Raw genomic sequence first — 26,806 nt, 5'->3', positions numbered from 1 at the left:
GGTTGTTCACCTCTGTTCTACAAGGATCTCCATCTCTAGCAACTGGAAAGATGAGCTGCCAAAGAAAGCCACTTTCCAATGGAGGAAGGGGCTCCCCTTTCCCTGGGTAATAGACAAGTCACAAAGGTCTCATGCTAGGGAACAGAACAGGTTCTCCAAGGTTTAAACACAAGTATCGGTTCAGTTTCTGTTGATGGGGAGATTCTTTAAACATGCTTCCATCTTTCTATTGGCCCCAAGCCCCTTCTGAAACTAGATGTTTTATCTGGTAACATATTTTAAATATAAATTTCTTGATGGAAAATTTGAAGAATCTTATCTCAAGTCTGTTGTATGCTACTCCAGCAACTCAGAGCAAATACAAAACTTGGTTAAGTGGCCAGCTGAGTGTTTCCTAGTGTGTGGAATCTTAAGGTGGCAGAAGGCTGTTATAGTTAGCTCTATGAGACCCCTCTTTGCAGTACCTATTATTGGGATGTGGGTGGAACCTTTCTTGGGGTATGTCTACACTAGCTCATTAGTTCGAGCTAGGTAAGCAAATGAAGCCCGGGATTTAAATATCCCAGGCTTCATTTGCATGTTCCCGGGCACTGCCATTTTTAAATTCTTCTTAGTCTGAACTAACTGCCCACGGCTAGACACGGCAGTTAAACGTTAATTCGAACTAACTCCTTAGTTTGAATTAACTGTTACTCCTCGTGGAATAAGGGGGATTTAAAAATGGCAGCGCCCAGGAACATGCAAATGAAGCCCGGGATATTTAAATCCCGGGCTTCATTTGCAACTCCGGTTGCCCTCATTTACCTACCTAGCTCGAAATAATGAGCTAGCGTAGACATACCCTTGGGGATTGTTGCAGAATACATGTTTCTTTTCTCCTAAGAGCAGAATATAAAGGTCGCCTTTGACTCCTGCTTATGTTCTATACTAGCATAGTTTGTGTAGAGCTGGTGATTGTGCAGCTGTTGGGAGAATTATTCTGTTTCAGCAAAAACAACAAGGAGTCCCGTGACACCTAAATGCTAACCATTTTATTATGGCATAAGCTTTTAGGTGTTGTAACGCACTTCATCAAATGCATGAAGAGAAAGAAAAAGAAACAGATAGTAGGGTTACAGAGATGAGTTTTACATCTGTTTTCTGGTCTAAACTTTTATTTGACCAGATCCAACTATGACCGGGTTAATGAAATGGAAATGATTACCTTTACCAAGCTGTTCCTTTTTCCATGAAAAAGGAAGTCTAAATTGTGTGTGCATTGGCCTTCAAGGTTTTTGGTCGTTCTTGTTTTGTTTTGTGAGGCTACTTTAAATCTAGCCAAGAAGCTACAACTTAACATACCATGAAAGGTAAACAAATGGGCCATTTAGCATTGTGCTTGGAGTAAATTTCTACACCTTATACCTAATTTTGTTCTATTAATTGAATTTGGAGGAATAGATGCAAGCATAAAGAAGGTTTCTTCTTTGAGTGCTGTCCCTGTGGGTGCGTCACTTCAGGTGCTGGTGCATCCTCATGCTGATGATCAGAGACTTTCTGTACTAGTGCCCTGCTGCGCCATGCATGCACAGCTGGCACTTGGTAGTGCTGTTGGCGCCCATTGACTGCATGCATGGCACATTTCCTTCAGTTCTTTCTCTATTGGCCTCAGCAGCAGATGGAGCTCCCTCTCTTCACCTACAAAAGAACGACAAACACTTAAAAATTTTGATTTTTTTTCTCATCCCAGTTCTCAACTAACCATAGCTAGTTTCTCCTTCTTATCATCCAACTATTTCCTTATGCAAAAGAAAACAGAGGGCTGGACACTAATACTCAATCTCTGAAAACTGAACAAGTTTCTATGTATTCAAAGGTTCAAAATGATCACTCTTGCTATGATTATACCGTGCTGGACAGGGGAGACTGGTTCTTGGCCCTCCACCTCCAGGATGCATATTTTCATATAAGAATCCATCCAGCACACAGACATTTTCATGTCCCAATATATGGGACTCCCCACTTTTCTCCCATCCCATAACAAAATGCTTCCTCATTGGAATTCACAGCACATATCCCATGATTAGAGCCTCTGCTCCACCCTGAGACTTAACCACGACCTCAAGAGCCTCCCAAGGGCTCCCTTTGAGCTACTGGACACCTGTTTTCTCCTTCATGTGTCTATGAATGTGGTGTTTCTTGTGGCAATCACATTAGCTATACATGTTGGAGAAATAGCTGCCCCTATGGCTGGCCCTTCCTTTCCCATATTTACCAAAGGTAAAGTCACCTTACAACCTCACCCCAAGTTCCTGCCTAAGGTAGCATCCACCTCCCGCTCAATGAACCTATGCATTTACCTTTCTTCTTTCCCACATGACATGAGAATGCACTATAAGCATCCCTCCACATGCTTGACATTCGATGTGCCCTCTCATTCTGTCTGGCCGGGTATAGACCCTGCTGAAAGTCCACTAGACTCTTTTTCTCCATAGTTGAATGTTCCAAGGGAGCATAACTTCCCAAAGGCTTTCCAAATGGATCTCTTTGTGCATGCATACCTGTTACATTATTCATAACAAATAACTGCTGCAGATGATAACAGTGCTTTCCACCAGAATGATATAAACAACTACAGCTTTCCTCCAAGGCATTCCACTTATTGATACCTGCAGAGCAGCCACCTGGTCCTCCGAGCACACTTTTGCTAGACACTATGTCATAGCCACTAGACCAATCCCTATGGCCATATTTAGGACTAGCTGTCCTTTCTACTATGTCTGGAATATGGCTCCAAAGCTCATCTCTTCAGAATGGACACTGCTCTACAGACACCTGAAGTAGAGCACCCACCTTGTGAAGTAATGATGGTTCTTCAAGATGTGTATCCCTGTGGCTGCTGCATTACTCTCCCATCTCCCCTACTTTGGAGGCTGTATATCAGTTTCCACAGAAAAGAAGGAAGGGAGGGAGTCGCACTGCATGCACAGTAAATGGACACCAATGGCACCACCAGGTGCTGACTGCATATGCAGGGCACTGCTATGAAAAGTCTCCAGTCGCAAGCATGAGGATGCACCAGTGCCCACCTGAAGTGGAGCACCCACAGGGACACACATCTTGAAGAATATCGTCACTGCACAAGGTGAATAACTTCTTCCAACACCAAAAGAATCTTCATTTGCTACGTAGAACATAGTGGAGCTTTGTGTCATGCTTTAAGCATGCACAGACCATGGTTTACGGAAAATCCAAATCTGATTTCTGGACAACTGAATTCTTAGAAAGACCAAGTAAAGCAGTTCATAACGCCAGCTACCAGGAGGAATTGTACATCAGAATCCTTCTGTGAAGTGGAAGGAAGCTTATGGTCCCAGAATGACCAGAATTTTTTATTATCATTAATAACAGTTGACTTGGTATAGATGCTGAGTCAGTCTGCAATTAATCGATTTGCAAGATTAGAGTTTTTGCAATGCATGTGTTTGCATAGTACCATGAATATCTATGTTATTTTATTTTATGTCATATACCTAGACTTTAGTAAGGCATTTGATACGGTCTCGCATGATATTCTTATTGATAAACTAGGCAAATATAACTTAGATAGGACCACGATAAGGTGGGTGCATAATTGGCTGGATAACCGTAGTCAGAGAGTTGTTGTTAACGGTGCTAAATCCTGCTGGAAAGGGATAACAAGTGGAGTTCCGCAAGGGTCTGTTTTGGGACCCGTACTGTTCAATATCTTCATCAATGATGTAGATATTGGGATAAAGAATACTCTTATTAAGTTTGCAGATGATACCAAACTGGGTGGGGTTGCAACTTCTTTGGAGGATAGGGACATAATTCAAAATGACCTTAGCAAGTTAGAGAAATGGTCAGAGGTAAACAGGATGAGGTTTAATAAAGAGAAATGCAAAGTGCTCCACTTAGGAAGGAACAATCAGTTCCATACATACAAGATGGGAAGCGACTGCCTAGGAAGGAGCATGGCAGAAAGGGATCTAGGGGTCATAGTGGACCACAAGTTGAATATGAGTCAACAGTGTGATGCTGTTGCAAAAAAAGCAAATATGATTCTAGGTTGTATCAACAGGTGTGTTGTAAGCAAAACTCGTGAAGTCATTCTGCCACTCTACTCTGCACTAGTTAGGCCTCAGCTGGAGTACTGTGTCCAGTTCTGGGCGCCACATTTCAAGAAAGATGTGGAAAAATTGGAAAGGGTACAGAGAAGAGCGACAAGAATGATTAAAGGTTTAGAGAACATGACCTATGAAGCCAGGCTTCATGAACTGGGCTTGTTTAGTTTGGAAAAAAGAAGATTAAGGGGGGACATGATAGCGGTTTTCAAATATCTAAAAGGGTGTCACAAGGAGGAAGGAGAAAATTTGTTCCTCTTGGTTACTGAGGACAGGACAAGGAGTAATGGGCTTAAAGTGCAGCAGGGGAGGTTTAGATTGGACATTAGGAAAAAATTCCTAACTGTCAGGGTGGTCAAATATTGGAATAAATTGCCAAGAGAGGTGGTGGAATCTCCCTCTCTGGAGATATTTAAGAACAGGTTAGATAGACATCTGTCAGGGATGGTGTAGATGGAGCTTGGTCCTGCCTTGAGGGCGGGGGGCTGGACTCGATGACCTCTCAAGGTCCCTTCCAGTCCTATTATTCTATGATTCTATGAAATAATAATAAAGTACAGTGTTCATGAATATGGTCTAAATTGAGTTAAACTTACTATTGTCTACTGGAATCTGACTTTGATCATGACCTTTCCTAAGACTGAAGGGAATTGTTCTGTTTCATTTTTTTCCATTTCAGAGATCCCTTCTTGGGAATACTTGCTTTGGGTAGAACAGCTTAGCTACCAGAAACTCTTAAGTAGGACTCCTTTTAAAATTTAATTTTATGATCTGTGTGGTGATAGTGACCAAGGTTTATTTGGAATTGATGCCCTGTTGTGCTAGATGCTGTGCAACCACAAGATGACTTGGACCTCACATGCAGTAACACAAGATTTTCTTTCCCAAAGAGAGCACAAAGTTTCCATATCAGCCTGGAGTTTTCCTTTTCTTTTATATTCTAAGAAGATTTTTCAAGATTCCTTAAATTCTGTCTAGACTGAAATAAGGTTTTTTTTTATATAGGCCAGGTCTATACTAGACCCAGAAGGTTGGCTTAAGGTATGCAACTCCACCTACGTAAATAACATAGCTGGACTCTACATACCTTAAGCTGAGCTTGACACTGTCTCCACAGCAAGAGGTTGACAGGAGCAAATGTTCCCATCGACTTCCCTTACTCCTCATTAATTGAGAAATACCAGCGCTGACCAGGGGCATCCTCAGTGTTTGGTTTAGTGGCTCCTTTCTAGAACAGCTAAATCAAGTGCCAGAAGATCAATCTCCAGCATGCTAAGCATAGACTTGGCATTACAAGATCTGTTTAAAACCTCTAAAAAGTATCCAGGGCTATGCAGTTCAAGTCTTGCAACAAAGTGTCCAGTATGTACTTATTCCTACTTCACTGGGGCCTCTTCCACCTTAAGTACTGAAAGAGATGGAAGGCATAGCTGCACAAACCAGTTGTTCTGGAAATCCATTCCTTATTCTCTGCACATGACAGGGTATCTTAAGAAACATGTGTATTATGGGCAAGAGGTTGACAAATGGTTTCCGGCTTTGTAGTTGAGTGACTGGCTGAATAGTCCCTTCAGATTAAATTAGTGGATCTGTAAAAACAAATAAAAAAAAAAGCTGTTTATCTTACAAACTAAGTTTCTGTGTTTCAAATCCACAGCTGGGATAATGCTGTCCTGCTGAGTCCATTCACATTGTGTGGATTGTATTTTTTAAGGACAGAGCTATCTGTGTCCTACAGCAAAATCTGTTAAAATGTAATAGAGGATTGGCTACAGCAAAGTCTATACATGATGATTTGAGGGTTCTGTTTGATTTGTTGTATTCTGGAACAGATCAATGTAATGTCTGGACCAGTGGACATAATGTTATTGCACCCTATTTTTAATTTTTAAAAATAGCCATTTACATTAAAATTCCCATTTTGTTGTGTTTGCAACATCTGATGATTATAAACGTAACTGGGATTTTCATTTCAAGTTATACAATGTATATATAATCATACAGCAGCTGTCTAAATATTGTCCTGAAGTTAGTTATTAAGTATCTTTGTTAATATTTCATTTGAAGGATTTCAATTATTTGACAACACTGTTTTAAGTATAGTGTCTTTTAATAAATGGTGGTGAATATGGATAATATTCGTCTGTGGAATTTCCATTTTCTATTTTAATACAAACTTTACTCCGTAAAGTTCTGTACTCTTTATAATTATAAGCTTCAGAGTTGTTAGTTGTACTGTATCATCCTTCCCATCAACACTTATTGGTAAAGGTTATAAATACTAAATGTTGTACTCTTCAGACAGCAAATTAAGATTACAGTGAATCATCTAGAATCAGATATGTTAACTAAGTGATGTTTACAAATACTTAGTTATTATTAATTTAAAATGTTCAATTTTTTTTAGCATTAAAAGGGAAATTCTTCCACTCGTTAAATCGCTCTGCCAGGATGTAGAATATGAAGTTCGATCCTGCATGTGTCGGCAACTGGAACATATAGCTCAAGGAATAGGGTGAGTATAACTTGCAAAATTTACTATAAAATGTAAAATATACTTCTAAAGTATTTCATAGTAATTTAAAACTCTTAACATTTTCAAACTTGTATCTATGCATGTTAAATTATTCGAAATTCAGGGTGCATTGCAGCCTCTCAATTATTTGCCCACAGCTTTCACTCACTTACACTTTATGTAATTCAGAAGTGTATTTTTGTAACTATCATGTGAACCAAAAATCTTTTTTTTGAAAAGTGTCTGATTCAAAGCCCCCTGAAATCAATGGGAAGATTTAATTGATGCCAGTTATTTAATGCGTGGATATACAAAGATGGAAAACAACCTGGAAGGAGTCCATCGTTCTTATTTAAAAACAAACCAGTACGCTTTGCACAAGGATGATAAACATGTTTTGATTACTTATAGTAAATGTAAATTCTATACCAGCTGTTTATATAAAGCTTGAAAGCCTCTTCATTTTTTAAAAGTTAGTAATGCAGAACTATAGAAGGTTTTGTTGAAATTATAAACAAGTTAAAATTTATAGCACCTCGTCTAGATCATACAGCATATAATGGGGGTGGGCAAAAGGACCTCCGCGGGCCAGATCCAGCCCACCAAGTGGCTGGATCTGGCCCATGGAGACCCTGCTGATCCCCCGCCCCCAGGTCAATTAGTGCCTGGGGCCTGGGGAGTGCCCAAAACCTTTCCCACCCCATAAGCAGCATGCAACACTTTAAAGCAACACACACTGCTCACAGGGCGGGGGCAGAGCGGAGAAGGCTTCACGTGGTCCCCCGCCCCCAGGCCTTAATTGACCTGGGGGCAGGAGAGTGCAAAGCCTCCTCCCACCCTGCCAGGAGCATGTAGTGCTTTGAAGCGCCTTGCGCTGATCGCAGGGACGAGGGGAGAGCAGAGGAGGCTTTACACGTTCCCCCACCCATAGACCAATAAGGCCCTGGGGGCAGAGGAGCTGCATTAAGCTTCCTTCGCCCTGCCCCGGACCTGCAAGGAGCCCACAGCACTTCAAAGTGTCACATGCTCCTCGCAGGGCTGGAGGAGACTTCCTGTGCTCCCCCCTCCAGGTCCTGATTGGCCTGGGGTGGGGGAGCACACCAAGCCTCTTCCAGAGTGTGGGTGCCTAGTGGGAAGGGGGGACAAAGGGGTTCCCTCACTCCCAGACGAATCATAGCCTGGGGGTGGGGTAGCCCTGCCCCTTCCTGTTTAGGTCCCACCCCTTCCTGTTTAGGCCTCGCCCCTTCTGGTGCGGCCCAGGGCTACTTCAAAAAATTTTGAAGTGGCCCCATGGCAAAAATAATGGCCCACCTCTGGCATATAAGGTACAACAAGTTACAGAAATTCCTATTATAAACACAGATGTTGCTGTCTGCCTCTCTGTCCTTGTGTAGGAGATGTGAACAGTACATAATATTGCAGGCTTGATGCTTAAGTTACTGGGTGGGAATTTCTTTGGCTTGTGTCATGCAGGGAGGGGTCAGATAGATGCATTAAAATCTATGAACAGTACTAAGGGGTAGGGGGTGATGACATTGATGACAGGCTTTAAGAGGTATTGTTCAAGGGCAGTTTACATTTTTTTTAAGTACCAATATTTGTGGGAATCATTTTTCTTTGTGAACGTAAGAATATAAGAACAGCCAGACTGGGTCAGACCAAAGGTCCATCTAGTCAGTATCCTGTCTGCTGACAGTGGCCAATACCAGATACCCCAGAGGGAAGGAACACAACAGGTGACCCTAACGTGATCCCTCTTCTGTCACCCATTTATAGCTAAATGGGGGTTAGGGACATTCCTACCCATTCTGGCTAATAGCCATTGATGGACCTAACCTCCATGAATCTATCTAGCCCTGTTAAAGTCAAAGTCTTCACCACATCCTCTGACAAAAAGTTCTACAGGATGACTGTGTGCAGAGTGTTCCTTTTGTTTGTTTTAAACCTGCAGCCTATTAACTTTATTTAGTGATCCCTGGTTCTTATATTATGGGAATAAGTAAATAACTTTTCCTTATTCACTTTTTCCACCTCAGTCATAATTTTATAGACCTCTATCATATCCCTCCCCTAGTCTCCTCTTTTCTAAGTTGAGAAGTCCAAGTCTTTTTAATCTCTCTTCATATTGGACCTGTTCTAAACCCCTAATCATTTTTGTTGTCCTTTTCTGAACCTTTCCCAATGCTTCTATTTTTTTTTAGATGAGGCAACCACATCTGTACACCGTATTCAAGATGTGGGCCTACCATGGTTTTATATAGAGGCAATAAGATATTTTCTGTCTTATTCTCTATCCCTTTTTTAATTATTCCTAACATTCTATTTGTTTTTTTGAGTGCTGCTGCACATTGAGTGGCTGTTTTCAGAGAACTATCCTCACTGACGCCAAGATCTCTCTGTCTTAAGTATTTGTAGTTAAATTGGTTCCCATCATATTGTATGTATAGTTGGAATTATTGCCCAATCACTTAGTTTGGTGAGATCTTTTTGAAGCTCTTCACAGTCTGCTTTGGTCTTAACTATCTTGAGCAGTTTGGAATCATTTGCAGATTTTGCCACCTCACTGTTTATCCCTTTCTCTAGATCATTTATAAATAAATTGAATAGCATTGGTCCCAAGACAGACCCTTAGTAGACCCCACTACTTACGTCTCTCCACTTGGAAAACTTGCCATTTATTCCTATCCTTTGTTTCCTGTCTTTTAACCAGTTATCAGTCCATGAAAGGACCTTCCCTCTTATCCCATGACAACTTACTTTACTTAAGAGCCTTTGGTGTGGGACCTTGTCAAAGGCTTCCTGGAAATCTAAGTCTACCACCTCCACTGGATTCCCCTTGTCCACAAGTTTGTTGACCCCATCAAAAAACTCTAGTAGATTAATAAGATATGATTTCCCTTTATGGAAACCATGTTGGCTTTCCCCTGATAAATTACATCTATGTGCCTGACAATTTTATTCTTTACTATAATTTCAACTAATTTGCCCGGTACTGATGTTACACATATCAGTCTGTAATTGCCAGGATCACCTCTAGAGCCCTTTTTGAATATTGACGTCACCTTAGCTATCTTCCAGTCATTAGGATGGAAGCTGATTTAAAGGATAGGTTACAAACCACAATTTAAGAGTTCCACAATTTCACATTTGAGTTTTCAGAACACTTGGGTGAATGCAATCAGGTCCCGGTGACCTGTCAGTAATGTATCAATTTGTTCCAAAGCCTCCTCTAATGACACCTCAATCTGGGACAATTCCTCAGATTTGTCACTTAAAAAGAATGGCTCAGGTTTGGGAATCTCCCCAATATCCTCATCGGTGAAGACTGAAGCAAAGAATTCATTTAGCTTCTCTGCAATGACTTTTATCATCTTTCAGTGCTCCTTTAACATCTCCATTGTTCAAGGCCCCCCCTGGTTGTTTAGCAGGCTTCCTGATTCTGATGTATTTAAAAATATTTTGATATTACTCTGAATTTTTGGCTAGCTGTTCTTCAAACTCCTTTTTGGCTTTTCTTATTATATTTTTACACTTAGTTTTTGTCTTTAATCCTTCAAAGTTGGTGTCATGAACTGAGCTGTGTAACTACTAATCAGAGCAAAAGATAAGTATTAATAACATGGTTAAATTAGCATATTTAGTAAAACCATGCTGTACAGGGAGTGCCAGATTAATTTGCCAGTTACCTTTTACCTAAGATGGAATATAAAAGTAAATAGAAGTGCTTTGAATAGCTGCTGGGTACAGGCTTTGTCCTGCCAACATTTAAGCACATGAGAGATTTTAGAAGACTTATTCAGATTACTCACTTAGGGTATGTCTACACTACCCCCCTAGTTCGAACTAGGGGGGTAATGTATGCATACCGAACTTGCTAATGAAGCCCGGGATTTGAATTTCCCGGGCTTCATTAGCATAAAGCCGGCACCGCCATTTTTAAAAGCCGGCTAGTGCGAACCCCGTGCCGCGCGGCTACACGCGGCACGGACTAGATAGTTCGGATTAGGCTTCCTAATCCGAACTATCTGTACGCCTCGTTCCACTATCTAATCTTCCTAATCCGAACTATCTAGTCCATGCCGCGTGTAGCCGCGCGGCACGGGGTTCGCACTAGCCGGCTTTTAAAAATGGCGGTGCCGGCTTTATGCTAATGAAGCCCGGGAAATTCAAATCCCGGGCTTCATTAGCAAGTTCGGTATGCATACATTACCCCCCTAGTTCGAACTAGGGGGGGTAGTGTAGACATACCCTTACTTAGGTGATCATGGCATTTGTTATCTCCTAATCTCCCTCCACCCAAAAGACAGCTTAGCGTAAGTAAGTATAATGGTTGAAATTAAAATAAATTTTATTTTGATATATTTTATTTGACCAGATGAAAAAGATAATCTTCAAGCATTAATTACACACCTCATGTTTATGTGATTTCTTTCAAACAAGTGTTAATGCTTTATGCTTAAAAATCTGTCCCAGCTTGTATTTTGCCATGGCACTTTAGTTGCCTTTTCTAGACCTTAAGAAGAGTTCTATGAAGCTTGAAATTTGTCTCTTCCTCCAATCACAGTTGATCCAGTCAAAGATATTGCCTCACCCACTTTGTCTATCTCAATACAGAATGTACATTTTAAGATAATTTTATTATAGTCCACTTTAATTGTTATATATCCATATCCATATGTTTATATGTTTTAAGAGTAAAAATAACATGAAAAATGTATGGATTGGTACCTCACCAATGATAGCTGCATTATCTTTTTGAAATAACATGTTTTTATCACAAAGCTATAAACAACAGGTTCTTTTTTGTAGTTGCCATATTTGTTTTAATTTTAATATTTCCAAAATGGAAATCCACAGAAACACATTTTGGAAATGTCTCATTTGTTTCAGCTTGTGCCCATTACCCATCAGCTTGGGTCTAATTTTACTCTTGCCCCTTCCACACACACACTATTTCTGACCATATGCTCACTTATTTCTTTCTTGATCCATCCATCCACCTGCTTGTTGATATTTCTTTCCTTTGGGTTTCAGTCTGCATTTCCATTGTTTCCTGTAATTTTCTCACTGAATTTCTTTGGCTCCATCCATAGGTAGGAGGCCATTATGATGCATTGTTGATAATAATGTGTAAGTGACACATTCTATTCTAAAATATGATTTCCTTTGGGGGAGAGTGGATTATAAAATAATCTAAACTAACATCAGTAAAACTAATTCTAATGTATAGTATATGTGGGGAGGCGATTACATGGCAACAGTTAACAAAGTCCACCAAATAATCTGTTTTATTTATTAATTAAAATGCGTGACACTACAAGTGGCTATATCACACTCTTAGAATCTTCATCTACCATGACAATTTATGGAGAGGAAACAGAAAATAAACTTGCGAATGCCTTTTTTGTTGAGGATAAAAGCGGCTCCTGTAAATAAAGGAAACAAGAGGATATATGCAAGAGTGCAGGAGTTTTATTTTCATTCTTTTCTTTTAAATCCCAGTGAACTATAATAGGTCAAAAAAAAAAAGTTCAAGGCCAGGGCATTAAGTGAGACTGAAGAAGGAAAAATTCTGTTCTCTTTTTTATTCAAAGTGGCTAACTCTTGAATTACTAAATCACACTCTGAGAAAGGAAATGAAGAAATCTTGTTCATCATCTTGTGGTCTCATTTTTAGGCCAGATAGGAACAACTACACTATAAATAGAAAAACTGAGGTTTGCATAAAGGGAATAGATCCTGCAGAAAGCCAGCTGGCAAGAGATAACTGTACCACTAGTGGCTAACAATCTCCACAAAGGCAATTTAATAGAGAAGAAAAAACATTTTAATAAATAATTATCAATTGCTGAACAGCTGTTTGTTTCTCTCTTCCTGCACCTTCTTTGTTGCTTGTGTATCTGTATCTGTCTGCTATGGTCTGTGTCTGAGAGTATTTCTGCCTCTCCTCACTGATGAAAAGCATATAAGAACTAAGTGTTATGGTAACTATTGTATATTATATATGCGTTCAGGTATTTCAAATGATTCTATCTGCCCACACTTTAGTACAGGATAGGCAAATATTAGCCCATAGGCTGGATCTGGTCTCATAGGGTTAGCCCCTGGTGGGCTCCCACACCTCTGTATTTACCTGTGCCTCCACAGATACAGGGAATTGCAGCTCCCGTTGTCCGTGGATCATCATCCCTGGCCAGTGGGAGCTATGATCATCCATACCTGCGGAGGCACAGGTAAATACAATGGCAGTGGGCCACCAGGGGCTACCCTAGTGAACGACTGCCATTTTATTGCCTACTCCTGGTTTAGTACCATTGCACAAGGAAATGAATCTCTCTCCCATTTTGCTCACTTAAACTCATTTTTCTGTACAGGTGATTCCAGGCCATAAAAATCTCTCTCCCTCTTCAATCCCCAAACTGATGAGCAATTGACATTTCATTCCCGCCCTTCATACAGCAATTTGTATTAGATTACAGGCCCAAGTTTCCAAGGCCACCATCACAGATACTTTTAGCAACTGGGAAAGAAGGATCCCCTTCCTCACTGCCCTAAAACTGGTTTTGAAGACGCAACACAGATGTTGGGTCAGCCAATCAAGCTTTTCATGTAGGAGGGCTTTCCTTTGGCTAGTGCCATTTTATCTAAAGAGGACAAGTCATTCCCATACATCTTCTCTGGTCCAGGCTCCTATTTTGTCATTTACATTTATGACATTGCTCTTTTGTAGCATTGAGACATTTCTGAATACCCTTGAGAAGAACTCTTCTGTGTCTCCACATTAAATCATCATAACTGTGCTGATTTTTCAAGATTGCATTGTTTGTACAATCTATTAGGAGATAAACTAGGCAATTTTCTTTAGTCATGAGAGGGGATGGTTTGTATTTTAAACTTTAATCTGTTTTTTACTGGCTACAAAATCCCTTGAGGTCAATTTGTTTTTAATTTAATTTTTGTTTTCCTATAGCTTTTTCAGTTTTTCATAGTTAGCAAAGTGAAGAGCAACTGTTTAGCCTCCAGGAGAAAGTTATGTTTGCTTGAGATTGTAAACACTATCATTATTTCTTTTCCTTAACCGTTTTGCTTGTTTTGCAGGACAGAACTAACAAAAAATGTAGTGCTTCCTGAATTAGTAGAACTAGCCAGAGATGAAGGCAGCAGTGTGCGTCTTGCAGCATTTGAGACTTTAGTTAATCTGCTTGAAATGTTTGATGCAGGTAAGGTCTTAGTTTAGAAATTCGGAGCCCAGTTCTGCCATAGCTGGATTATAGAATCTGTCCCATTACATTTCATTATGTAGAAGATGATAAAAGTGTGCTTAAAATTCTTCATATTCTGTCTATGTTACTAAGATTTATTCTCTGAGGCTATGTCTGTACAATGTGTTTTGTCAGAAGAGGCAATGCAAATGAAGTGCTGATTAGCATTTTTGTGCTTCATTTGCATAATCTATTCCGATCTGTTTTTGCACAAGAGGTTTTTGCGCAAAAACATGCAGCATGGGTGAAAAAACACTTTTTGTGCAAGATCCTTATGCCTCTTCGGGAGGCATTTAAAAAAGGAGGTTTTGCACAAAACAAACATGTCCACACTGCGTGTTTTTGCACAAAAATCTCTTGTGCAAAAACAGATTGGAATAGATTATGCAAATGAAGCATGAGAAAATGCTCATCAGCACTTCATTTGCATTGCCTCTTCTGGCAAAACGCATAGTGTAGACATATTTATACAGCCGGTCCCCAGCTTACGGCCACCTCGACTTATGACCATCCACATTTATGACCAAAGAAGTCATAAATGCGGGCTCCAAGTTACAAACGCGACCCGCACTTACGAACAGCGTGGTCACAGTGTAACTCAGTGGGTTCCGAGTTACGACCAATCCGAGTTACGGCCAAGTGTTTGGTCCATAATGCGTTCATAACTCAGGGACCAGTTGTAATTTTGTTCCTTTATCTTTCTTTGGTCCTTGCACTCATTGATTTTGGGCATTTGATAGAAATATTTGAATAATTACTTTTTCTTTATTTAATGTTCACTCAACACTATGCAAAACCTGGAGAAATAGACTCATAGACTTTAAGCTAAGAAGGGACCATTATGATCATCTAGTCTGACCCCCTGCACAGTGCAGGCCACAGAATCACACCCACCCCCTCCTAGAATAATCCTCTCACCTATATCTCAGATATTGAAGCTTTCAAATACTTTGAAGACCCCAAGATGCAGAGAATCCTCCAGCTGTGATCTGTACCCAATGCTACAGAGGAAGGCGAAAAACCTCCAAGGCCTCTGCCAATCTACCCTGGAGGAAAATTCCTTCCCGACCCCAAATATGGGAATCAGCTAAACCCTGAGCATGTAGGCAAGACTCACCAGCCAGACACCCAGAAAGTTCTCTATAGTAACTCTTATCATCCCTCCATTGACATAGTCCTTGCTCCAGAACCTTTTGATGTAAGGGTCAGATTCTGATATCCTTACTCATTTTGGCTAACTCTTTGAGTGCTGTCACAGATTCCATTGCAAGCACTTAACAAATGAGATACTACTCACTGTGAGCACGTCTACGCTACGAGATAAGATTGAATCTCTCATGGCCAACTTCTTACCACCTGATTTTGAGAAGGTGAAGGTCTGTGTCCTCACTACAGGCAAGAATCAAGTGTTGTCTCAAGTAGCATTTCCCTATTATGGAGCCTGCTGTTGACTCAGAGAGCAAGGCACCATGGGTATCTTAGCAATCTGGGTCAAAACTCTTCTGAGTCCAAAACTCTGTTATGGTTAGTTAGAGGGACTTATGTAGGCTGTGTCCCATAGGCCACTCTTCTCCCCCCTTGCGCAAGATGAAGGGGACACAGTATGCTCATGCCTTTTTGTGCCCTGGTTGCCTGACTGGATGCCAGAGCACTCTAAGCATGGAGCTCAGTATTCTGGAAAGCACTGTCATGCTCATGTCTCTTATGGTATACCTTATGATGCTGTACTTTAAGAGGACCTGCATGTTGCTCTACCAGCATGAGGAAAAGGACGAACCTTGGCGTGATGCGGAGGCACCATTCAGGCAAACCCTGATGTTCGTGTGAGCACAGCTGCTAGTTAGTCCCCTGCATACAGTATAATGCTAGTTCTGGCATTGGAAGACAAGCTCAGACTGGTGGGACTGCATTGTGATGTAGGGATGGGATGATCAGCCATGGCTGCAGAACTTCCACATGCACAAGGCCACATTCCTGGAACTCTGTAAAAGGCTTGCCCCTGCCTTGAGGAATCGGAATACCTACATGAGACCTACTCTTACTGTGCAGAAGTGCATGGCAATTTCTTTCTGGAAGCTTGCAACACCAGACAGCTATCGGTCAGATAGGAATCAATTTGGGGTTGGGGAAACTATTGTCAGAGCTGTTCTTATACAAGTAGCCAAGGCCATCAAAAACATCCTGCTATGGAGGATTACGACTCTGGGGAACATGGGCAACATAGTGGCTTTGCCACTATGGGCTTCCCTAACTGCGGTGGTGCCATAGATGGCTCACACATACCCATCTTGGCCCCGTGTCTCGGAATACATCAGTTGCAAAGGGTACTTCTTCATGGCACCTCAGGCTCTCGTAGATCACAAAATCTGCTTCACTGATATCGACATGGGTTGGTCAGGAAAGATGCGTGGCGCCCACATGTTTTGAAAGTCCTGCCTCTTCCGAAAGATGCATGCTAGAACTTTTTTCCCCAATTGGAACATCCGAGTTGGAGAGTGGAGATGCTCATTGTGATTCTGGGTGACCCAGTCTACACTTTGCTTCCATGGTTCATGAACCCCTATATGGGCAGCGTGGCTCCCAGCAAGAAGGAGTTCAACAATAGTCTGAGCAGGTGCAGAATGGTGGTGGAATGTGCATTTGGATGTTGAAAGGGGTGTTTCAGGAGTCTCCTGACCTGCTTGGATTTCAGCAAACACAACATTCCCTTTGTAGTGTTGGCCTGTTGTGTGCTTCACAACTTGTGTGAGAACAAGGGGAAAATGTTTCTGTTGGGGTTGGAGGGATAGCTTTGCAGGGAGGGATAGCTCAGTGGTTTGAGCATTGGCCTGCTAAACTCAGGGTTGTGAGTTCAATCCTTACAGAGGCCATTTAGGGATTTGAGGCTGAGTCAAAGCTCCTGGCCCAAGAGTTTGAGCAGCTAGACATCAGCACCATAAGGAGAGCACAGCAAGGGCCAATGTGAATCAGAGACACTTTGAAGGACAGTTTTGTTCAAGACTTCTTTCGAGACTCTCTTCCCTGTGGCTTTTCACAAGGTGCACTGTGTTTCCTGGTTTTGCCTTTAATCCCCGACACCACTCTATCCCCTGCATTTAACCAATAAAAAGACCATTGTGCAAATAACAGGAATTTTTATTTGGGGAAAAACAACAGGGAAAGGAATAAACTGGGAACCAGAAGGGGGCTCAGGAATAGGAGTGGGACTATCTTCTGCCTTCTGACGGCCTGGAGGCTCTGGTTTCCCTTGAAATTCCCCATGTCCTGGGGCCCCTGCGGCCCCTGGCAACCCTGGGGGTAGAAGCTTCAGGGCAGATGGGGTTCTACGAAGTGGCTCTCTTCAGGCACATTGCCACTGGTTCCATGACATTGTTTTATGCTGTCTAGTGAGCCCTCCTCTCCTGCCACTCTGCAACCTGTTCCTGTTGCTCTGCGATCTGTTCCTGCCACTCTGCCTGGATCTCTGCCATGAGGGTGTGCATGCAGTCCATTTGCTCCAGGAACATTCTTTGCTCATGCATTTGTGCCTGCAGATGTGAGCCAGGTAGGCAGATGGAGTGTAAGGTTGAGGACACACCTAGCTGGCAGTCAGCCCAGCTGCAAAGACAAGTTACAAGGGCAGATGTAACAGTAGATACATTGTGTGAAGCCTACTCCTAATCTCTTACCATACACCAAAGGTCTTTGTAAAGACAATGGAGAATTGTTCCATGCAAGGCCAAATGTTAGCTTTAAAGTGGGCACTTTATAGTAGGTGCCCAGATATCTCAGGGGAGCATCAGGACACACTTGATCAGAGGCAGGCAAGCATGGTAAGCAGCCTGCCAGGCCAGGAGACTGCAGGTGGGAAGGGAGTGGTGGCAGAGGGTGGCTTCCTACTGTGTCTGGCACATGCTGGGTCCAACATATGGGACCTTCTGGGGACATGGTGCTTTCCCAGGCAAGGCAGCAGTTTGCAGGCAGGAGGGAGAAGAGGTGGGTTGGCTTCCTGCTGAGTCTGCAACAGGCTGGGTCCAGCACATGTGGTATACTTCTTCTTTTCCTGTCCGTGAGAGGGGTGTGTGTGTGTATTCAGCACATGTAGTCTTGGGGAGACTGCTAATAGGTTCCCCACATCCTTCCCCCTCCAGGTTGCCATGTGAGATATCAGTCTTCTCCGAATCACCACAAGTAATGGAGAGTGAATGCTGAATGAATGCGGCTATAAACCTGGACCTTATGGTTTGTGGTTCCATGCTACCACTTCACTTACTGGTGGCTTGGTGTGGGAAGATGTCCTACCGCGGAGGATGGCATAAGGCTGGCCTCCCCAAAAATCTTGTGAGAAGGATTAAAAAGTTCCTGTGTGAGATTTTCATGGAGCTGTGCAAACAAGATTTGTGCTCCATCTGCAGACACTTGAACAAGCTGTTCTGTATCCCCAGCTCCGTGTAGGCACAGAGAGAGAGAGAGAGAGAGCACGCTGCACCTCATGCTCCATTTCCTGAACCCGCTTGTAGTTAACTAATTGAAGTATTAATTCTTTTGTCTTCAAAAGTCTGCAGTCAGATTTTACCTTTCAAAAGAAAAAAAAAGTTCAACAATCCACTCCTTCCTCCCCTCCCACCGCTATACACACACTGGGGTCAAGCACTTTGCTCTGACCACCATCATCATGATGGACTTTGAGGCACCACCTTTGAGGAAATACTTAGCTTAGCTTCTCTAAGCCCAGTTGTTCTCACCATTCTTGAACAGAGACCCCTCTCCCTTGCAATCAGGAAAGGAACTTACAGGCAGTACCATCGAATCCCTGGTCCAGGAAAATGAAACACAAATACAAGCTGACTGACTGACAAAATCTAGAACAGCGTCTCCCCGGTAGCTTTCTCAACCTTTTGAAATAAAAAAGTGGTCTCCAATACATTCCAGGAACTTGTTGGATAACCTGTATTATTTCCCCCAACAGATATTTAGATTGTTGAAGTCCCCCATGACTACCAAGTCCTGAGCTTTGGATGATTTTGTTAGTTCTTCACAAAAAGCCTCATGGACCTTTTCTTCCTGGTTATGTGGTCTGCAGTATACGCCTGCTATGACATCACCCTTGTTTTTTACCCCCTTTAACCTTACTTACAGACTCTCAAGAAGTCTGTGTCCTATTTCCGTCTCAACTTCAAGCCAAGTGTATACCTTTATAATATATAAGGCAACATTTCCTTTTTTCCATGCCTGTCCATCCCGAGCAAGTTGTACCCTTATACATCAATATTCCAGCCATGCATATTATCCCATCATATTATCTCATCCAATCTATGATGCCAATTATATCATAGTTCTGTTTATTTACTAGCATTTTGAGTTCATCCTGCTTATTCCCCATACTTCTCGCATTAGTACACATTTATAGGTATGTGAACCTATATTTTTAGAGAAGTAGAGCCAGATCCTCTCCTAAGTTTATTTGGCTCAGTGTTGGAAGCCCAGCTATGTATCCCTGATTCTCTTCCCAGCTTTGCCTAGGCTGGAGATGCTTGAATTGGATGCATTCTAGTTTTCAACAACTGATGCAGTCTCCAAGAGAGCATCTTGGATAATTGAATTGCACTGTTTTCAAACTTGTTCCCTGTACAGAGGGTTGCTGGGGTTAAGGAAAGCAATAGGAGCCAGATACACTAGCTCTGCCGTTGCAGATATCGTCTCCACTGCTTTTTCACAATCAGTGAGGTACAAAAGATGGGCTCATAGAGCATATCCAAAAGTACCCTAATATGTCTATGTGATGCCACAGTTGTTATTACTCATTGCTCACTTTTTAGCACTTAGTACTGTATATAGTAATATTCTTTGTTTTCTTCAGAGCTGTTCAATTGTTTATCTTCATTAGAAACCTAATATTTTTCACAACAGCTTTCACTCCCACTCCTGTTTTTCTGATTTTACTGCACCTTCCTGGAACATTCAGAGAAGTAGCCGTGTTAATCTGTAACTTTAAAAACGAGTAGTCCTGTGGCACCTTAGAGACTAATAGATGGATAGATGGATATAGTATCATGAGCTTTCATGGGCAAAACCTACTTCTTCAGATGATATGATCTTGAGATATATGGAACACTGCCTAATGAAAAGGAGGTAGTTTGGAGAGAATACTAACGGATGCAATTGATTGTTTAACAGATAGCATTTATATCATGGGTACAATAGTACCCATTTATTTTCAAATTGTTGAGACTATCAATTTCATACTTCTGTTTGAAGTTTTTTAATTACTATTTCTGTAACAGCTGTTTTGGCTGTTAAAAAGTGGTTAAAAAGTGATCAGAGGTTATGACAGCCCTGCAGAGGAATATGCGAGAGCTTAGTAGGTTAAAAAGTTTTATTTCTAGCTGACCTTGGGATCCAAAGTAGTGAAACTCATGCTGCTCCACCTTCACAAGCTCTCTCTTTACCTTCTATCTCACCATATATCCTTTCTGACTATCTTTTGGCTATTAGGTTTGTTGGCATAAGGAGAAGATGGGTATGCTTCTTCACTTACCCACATTCAGCAGGTTAGAGCCTGAGCTCAGAGCACATTTGTTATCCCATCTTCTACAGATATAAGGGTCCTTCCTTAGAAAAGTAGGTTGATCATCCAGGCCTCAAAAGATGCTACCTTAAAATAAATAAATTTCACTAATACTCTTTCTTAATTCAAATACGAATGTCAACTAAACAATCCCAGCTGCATTTTAAAGGACATTCACATTTTTATCACGAAAGTTACATGTGCTTTTCTTCAAGTGATTAAACATGTATAGCTAACTTTACACATTTGTTTTGCTTTTCAGATGACAGAAGTCAAACTGTGCTCCCTTTAGTGAAATCATTCTGTGAAAAATCCTTCAAAGTGGATGAATCTATTCTTGTTTCTTTGTCTTTCCATTTAGGGAAACTATGTAATGGATTATATGGTATGATTTTACAATTTTTGTAAATTGAGTGACTCAGTGTATTGTGAAAAATACATATTAGAAAATGTCCAAATGTATCAAGTGGAATTAGGAGTACAAAAATCCTCTGAAACCATCTTTAGCATAAAGATTGGATTATCTTGTCTTTTTCAGTTTTTTTTACTTTCATTTGATGCCTTATTTCACATTTCATATTGAAGTGAGCAGGTTAGTGGGGGTTAAACTATAAGCCTTTGAAAATAGGGCATAGTATTAGCAATAAGGTACTAGATGTTATGCTGTGTTTCCTCAAACACAGTTCAAAAGGCCTAGCACAGGAAGACACCACTTGGATTTCTGGCTTCTGTGAGGTCCGAATCTGCAGCTCAGAATCTTCAAAGCAGTGAGCTTGTATCACCACATATGTCCTGTGAGTCTAGGGCAGTGCAGGGCCACACAGATTGGTCCTAAACTACTCCCATATCACTTGATTTCTCCTCTGACTTTTAATACCCCCTTTCAAGGTATATGTATAGCCTTAATAGAGGCTGGATAGAGATCAAAATTCTTGTAGAGCTAGAGATCCCTATACACCTATATCCTAGATAGGAGCTGGCTAGACATCAAAACCCTGCTCAGTGATCCTTTAAGTGTAAGGCGAAATTCACCGTATTGCAGGTGGCTCAGGTAAACACCTTCATGCTTTTTAAATTCCTTATGATCTCCAAGGCTTAATTTGTGCAATGGGCTTTGCCAGATCTCAGTGGGAATGGTTGTGGTGTTCTAGGATTTGGAGTCAAGAAGGGGAATAAACATAATCCTACAACTTTTAAAAAATATTCACAATCCTCCTAAATGAAATTATTAAGATTCTAAAAATTATTTATTTCTGAAATGCAGGAGTGAAGGTTCATTTTTCTGTGAGTAAGTCAAATTTTTCCTGTAATTGCTATTTCTCCCTACTACTTGCAATAAGGGAATGGTTACCATTGGCATTATTATATAAGAATGAATAGCAAAAATGGTTTATTTGATTGCTCCAGAAATAAATGTAGGTTGTTGGAGATTGTTAACTTTTCTGTTACAAGAAACTTAAGCATTAGTGTTGTATTTTTAAAGGAATTTTTACTCCAGAGCAACACTTGAGATTTTTGGAATTTTACAAGAAACTTTGCACACTGGGTTTGCAGCAGGAAAATGGACACAATGATAATCAGATACAACTTCAAACACTAGAGCAAGAAAAGAAGTATATATCAGTAAGGAAGAACTGTGCTTACAACTTTCCAGTAAGTTAACTATTTTATAAAACTTATATTGTGCGTGTTGGCCACAAAACATGAATAGATATAAGATGTAAAATCTGTTACCACAAAGTATATTGTGAGCCAAATCTGAACTCCAGTGCAAAGCTCAAGTAAATTGTACTCGTGCGTGATTTCTCCAAAAAGGCTATGAGTATGGCTCATTTTTTGTCAGGTATTTTTAGTAAAAGTCACGGACAGGTCACAGGCAATAAACAGAAATTCAGAGAAGCTCAATACCTGTGCTTGACTTTCAAAAAATATGACTGACAAAATGGGGAGGGAGGCAGGTCTGCACACGTTGCTGCTGGGATTCTGGGACTCTGCAGTCCTCCTGCATAATGGCCGAGCAACTCTGGGGAGGCTCCTGCTGCCCATGGGAGCTGGGTTGCTGCAGGAACTCCCCATCTCCCCTGCTTGTGACTGAGAGATCCTGCCGCAGCTGAGCAGATGCAGAGTCCTCCCCATCAGGATGGAGGCTGGAGCTGCTGGGGGAGCTTGCTAAAAATGCATTTTAGTTATTTGTTTTTAAAAGCTTCCATTGAAGGTTTTAGTTCAGAGAATAATTTCAAATATATAAAACTAGAGGATCCATATCCACAATGCCCAGACTTTTTCCTGTCCTTCTGGGACTGACCCAGTTTCTCAGAATATAGATCACCCATCAGTTGACTCATCGTGAACTACAGTAAAACTCCAATAGTCCGGCATCAAAATGGCAAGAGCCTAGTGAGTGAGCTTCAGCAAAAAATGAGTCACAAGGTAACAGCGGCAGCAGCTGAACTGAGCAAAAAGGGTAAAAAAGGCTTAAAAAAACTAAAACATTACAGAATACTGTATACAGTATGTACAATAAAAAGGGTTAAGAACACTTTATATACAGTATATAATGTATACAGTATATATATATATAACCATCTTATAGTACCTCCTGATAGTCTGGCATATTTGATAATCCGGCACCACCTGGTCCCATAGGTTCCGGATTATCAGAAGTCTACTGTAATAGGTTCTTGTGCAAACTATCCTCTATTTTTCAGTCTGTCTCTTCAGAAAAAGCCTTGCAGCATGTCCAGAAGCCAGTAGATCCTAATTTTGTAAGACTATTGGGGTAGGAGAGAGTTCCAGGACCAGTCACAGAAAATATCCTGTCACCAGCTCCCCCATTTTTAAATAAGTATTTGCTAGCTCAAGTGCCAGCATTGATTTCACACTGGGGACTCCACCAGTAGCTGGAATGCCAAACAATTTGGCTCTGTATGTGCACATTTGAATGAAAGACTCCTTATTTGTCCACAGGCCATGATTGTTTTTGTGGATCCAAAAAACTTCCATTTGGAACTATACTCGACATTTTTCTGTCTTTGTCATGACCCTGAAGTGCCCGTCAGATACACTATGGCTATTGGCTTGTATGAAGTAAGTCCAAAAAGTTTCTTTGTTAGTACTTCAAATTTTTAAGGAGCTTTTAAATATTTTATATGGTTTTTATACAATGTCTGTTTAAATTGACATTTAATTTTATATAGTATGTATAGTATGACATTTGTTTTATATAATTTCTCAGTGAGAAAGCATTGGAAAATTTGCTGGTATTATTCCATTTACTGAAAGTCTTCTGATATATCATTATAATCCACTATATACCTTTTAAAATTTAAGGACTGGAAATTTAACTAGAATGAAGTTGTCATTAATTGTAGTGAGGGAAGTTTTGGTAGAGTGAATTTAGGAGGACTGCAAATATGAACAACTCAAGGACAGGAAATCTTAATGTAAATAAATATAAATTGTGGATAGTTCTCTGAAAACATTCACTAAATGTGCAGCAGTAGTCAAAAAAACAAAAAGAATTTTGGGGAGTTATTAAGAAAGTAATAGAAAAAAAAACACAGAATATTTTATTGCCTCTATATAAAACCATGGTATGCATGCAGATGTGGTCACCTCATCCCAGAAAAGTTATTGGCATTTGAAAAAGTTCAGATAAGGGCAACAAAAATTATTAGAGCTATGGAATGGCTGCCAAATGAGGAGAGATTAGTTAATCAGCTGCACACAAAATTGACACTAGAGCATGTAAACATATTAACTTTCTTAACAAAAATAAGCAGTAGAATTCAAAGTATAATCAGATGGTTTGGGGTTTGGAGAGCTCACGGATACTATGTAAAAAGTTTTTAAAAATTAGTTTTATTTTTACACATAAGACTGGGGTTTTTTATTGTTAATAAAGGCACTTGACAAAGATAATACAAAGGTGTGGTTTATTCATTGAGAGCCATTGGCACTCAAACATCTTTAGTGGAGACCTTGGGTGCAGGGCACAGGCCCAAGCTGGGAGGCCCATACACCGGAAAGGGATGCTGGGCAGCAGCAGAGCCGCAGGCATGGGCTGGCACCCAGAGGGACCTGGATGCATCGGAATGCCAAGCAGCAGCAGGGACCACAGGTACAGGGCCAACAGCTGGATGCTGAGTACTGTGGGAAGGGATGGCCGAGGAAGGGGAGGCAGCAGAGCCCTGGTCACACATTAGCAATCCAGAGAACGGGGATGTAGGCAGCAGTAGAGCCCCAGATGCTATGGCACCCTAGGAACCCACCTGCTGCAAAGTCCATAGTATGGGGCAGTTGGCACCCCAGGTGTGGGGCCAGCAAAGCCCACAGAGCTGGCAGCAGAGAGCCCATGGAAAAATAGAATACTAGAACTGGAAGGGACTTGAGAGATCATCAAGTCCAGTCCCCATACCTCACGGCAGGACCCATGTGTGCCAGGAACCTGCTGACTGCTGAGCTTGCAGCACATGGGCTGGGACTGGCTGCTGGGACCCCACCAGCGGAAGAGCCCATGGCACGGGGCTAGCCATAGGATCCCGGCATAGGTGCCAGCAGCCCAGCCCACACATGTGCTGAGATGCCTGTCAACAGCAGAGCCTGGAGCATGGGCCTGACAACTGGTACCTGAGACTTAGGCGGCAGCCGTTATCAGAGTCCGGCCAGCTATCCAGAGGGACCCTTGCGGTACAGCCTGTAGAGACTCTGCATCAGCATCCCAGGCAGTGGTGACAGCAGAGCCTCGGGCAGCAAGAAGGAAGCCTGGGTGTGGAGCTGGCAGGTGGGATCCTAGCAGAGTTTAATCATTCACAGAAACTTGTAAGTATCAGCGTATTGGTTACTGGTTAACTAGTTAAACTCTGACATCCCTAATGTTCATTCCTTCTGGGGCATCTGTAATTGGCCACTGTCCAAAGACAGGAAAGTGGGCTAGATGGATCTTTGGTCTGGCTCAGTATGGCCATTCTTATGTTTAAATAATGAGTATGGTCCAAGATTTTGAAGACCAAGGACTACAGGACAAGACTTGGGAGATATGACTGAGATTAAGGGAAAGAATTCTCCCACATACACACATACATCCTAAGTCAGTGGGGTGAGAGACTAGGTTTTAAAAAAGAGAGAAGGAGGAAATGTGAGGAAGACACAGAGGAGAGAAAGCAAGAAGACAATGTGCTGCATTTGATCTAATTCTGCAATCTTTGTCTAGGGCTGTAGGATTTGTGCTTAGTTGGCAATGTGTGGAAGATAGTATAAGGACGAGGCCTAAGTAACATTGAATGAATTTTAATACAGGCAGTCCCCGGGTTACGTACAAGATAGGGACTGTAGGTTTGTTCTTAAGTTGAATTTGTATGTAAGTCAGAACTGGTACATATTGTAGGGGAAACTCTAGCCAAACATTTCTCCAGAGCTCAGTTTTATTCTCCCACACCTCACTTCCCTCAGTCCTTTATTCTCAAGATGAGGTGTCTGCTGAGAAAAGACGCTCTGCATCTCCCTGGTCTGCTGGGGGGGGGGGGGGGGGGGGCGCTAGCTTCGCATCTCCCTGGTCTGCTGGGGGAAAGCAGCTAGTGCGGGGTTCCCTCACCCCGTTTGTAAGTAGGGATCCGATGTAAGTCCATGTAACCCGGGGACTGCCTGTATTAGGGGAGTTAGAAAGTGATAGAAATGTAACAAGTACGTATACTATAATTAACTGCTTGGTTTTGGATAGGCTGCACTATAATGTTTTATTAAATATATCAGATGGCATGACTGTGTGGGTATTAATAATTTTAAAATGAAATAAATTGTACAAATAGAATACACATCCTTTCCCTGAAATTAATAATCACCCATAGCCCTCAGATGATGATTTTCATCCAAGGATTTCTACTGTAAGCTTCAGAACAACACAGGGCTTGCTACTCTTATCTCCAGTTTATAGTCAGAGGAAAATGAGTCTGAGAGATTAAACAGCTTCTTGAAGGTGTTACAGTGCATTTGCAGAAAAGTCACAAATAAAAGCAACATGTCTTAAACCTAGTTCCCTGCTCTAACCTTTGCTGTAGAAGTAGTGGAAATTGTACAACTAACATATCATTCTGCAAAATCCTGTACTTAAGGTGTCAGAGGTAGACACACTTAAATTGATATTTGAATAAATAAAAGAAAATTATCTTAGCCTTGTAAAAAGGACCAGTGAAATTATACTTCAAGTGTTGTTCACAGTTAGGGTGTGTCCATGTGTTGTTATCATCTCATCAGTCAACCAGATGTCACACAAATATCAAGTAATTTCTGGTGCTTTCTTCTAGTTGGACTTTTTTTTATTTAATATACTATGAGCCATTTCCTAAAACAAATTATATCC

The 26,806-nt window shown here is 41.4% G+C and overlaps 1 protein-coding gene and 1 long non-coding RNA gene across 7 annotated transcripts in view; one reads left to right on the top strand and one right to left on the bottom strand.

Moving 5' to 3' along the window:
* PPP4R4 (protein phosphatase 4 regulatory subunit 4) overlaps nucleotides 1-26,806 on the top strand; it is a 151,191-nt gene that overhangs the window by 77,551 nt on the left and 46,834 nt on the right. For all 6 annotated transcript variants that reach the window (XM_006133679.4, XM_025189915.2, XM_075926659.1 and 3 more), the window contains 5 exons: nucleotides 6,532-6,639; nucleotides 13,738-13,859; nucleotides 20,711-20,833; nucleotides 21,932-22,101; nucleotides 23,416-23,535. In XM_006133679.4, the coding sequence (XP_006133741.2) occupies nucleotides 6,532-6,639; nucleotides 13,738-13,859; nucleotides 20,711-20,833; nucleotides 21,932-22,101; nucleotides 23,416-23,535 (643 nt within the window). The remainder of the gene's footprint in view (nucleotides 1-6,531; nucleotides 6,640-13,737; nucleotides 13,860-20,710; nucleotides 20,834-21,931; nucleotides 22,102-23,415; nucleotides 23,536-26,806) is intronic.
* Nucleotides 1,462-25,343, bottom strand: LOC142829085 (uncharacterized). Its single transcript, XR_012903317.1, has 3 exons — nucleotides 25,078-25,343; nucleotides 20,419-20,535; nucleotides 1,462-1,677 (listed from the first exon to the last, which is right to left on the bottom strand). It is a non-coding gene; the product is annotated as an uncharacterized LOC142829085 (long non-coding RNA).

Source organism: Pelodiscus sinensis, chromosome 4, assembly GCF_049634645.1.
Source record: "Pelodiscus sinensis isolate JC-2024 chromosome 4, ASM4963464v1, whole genome shotgun sequence".
NCBI classification, from domain to species: Eukaryota; Metazoa; Chordata; order Testudines; family Trionychidae; genus Pelodiscus; species Pelodiscus sinensis.
The sequence above is the reverse complement of the archived record's forward strand: the minus strand, read 5'-3'. Positions and strand labels throughout refer to the sequence as shown.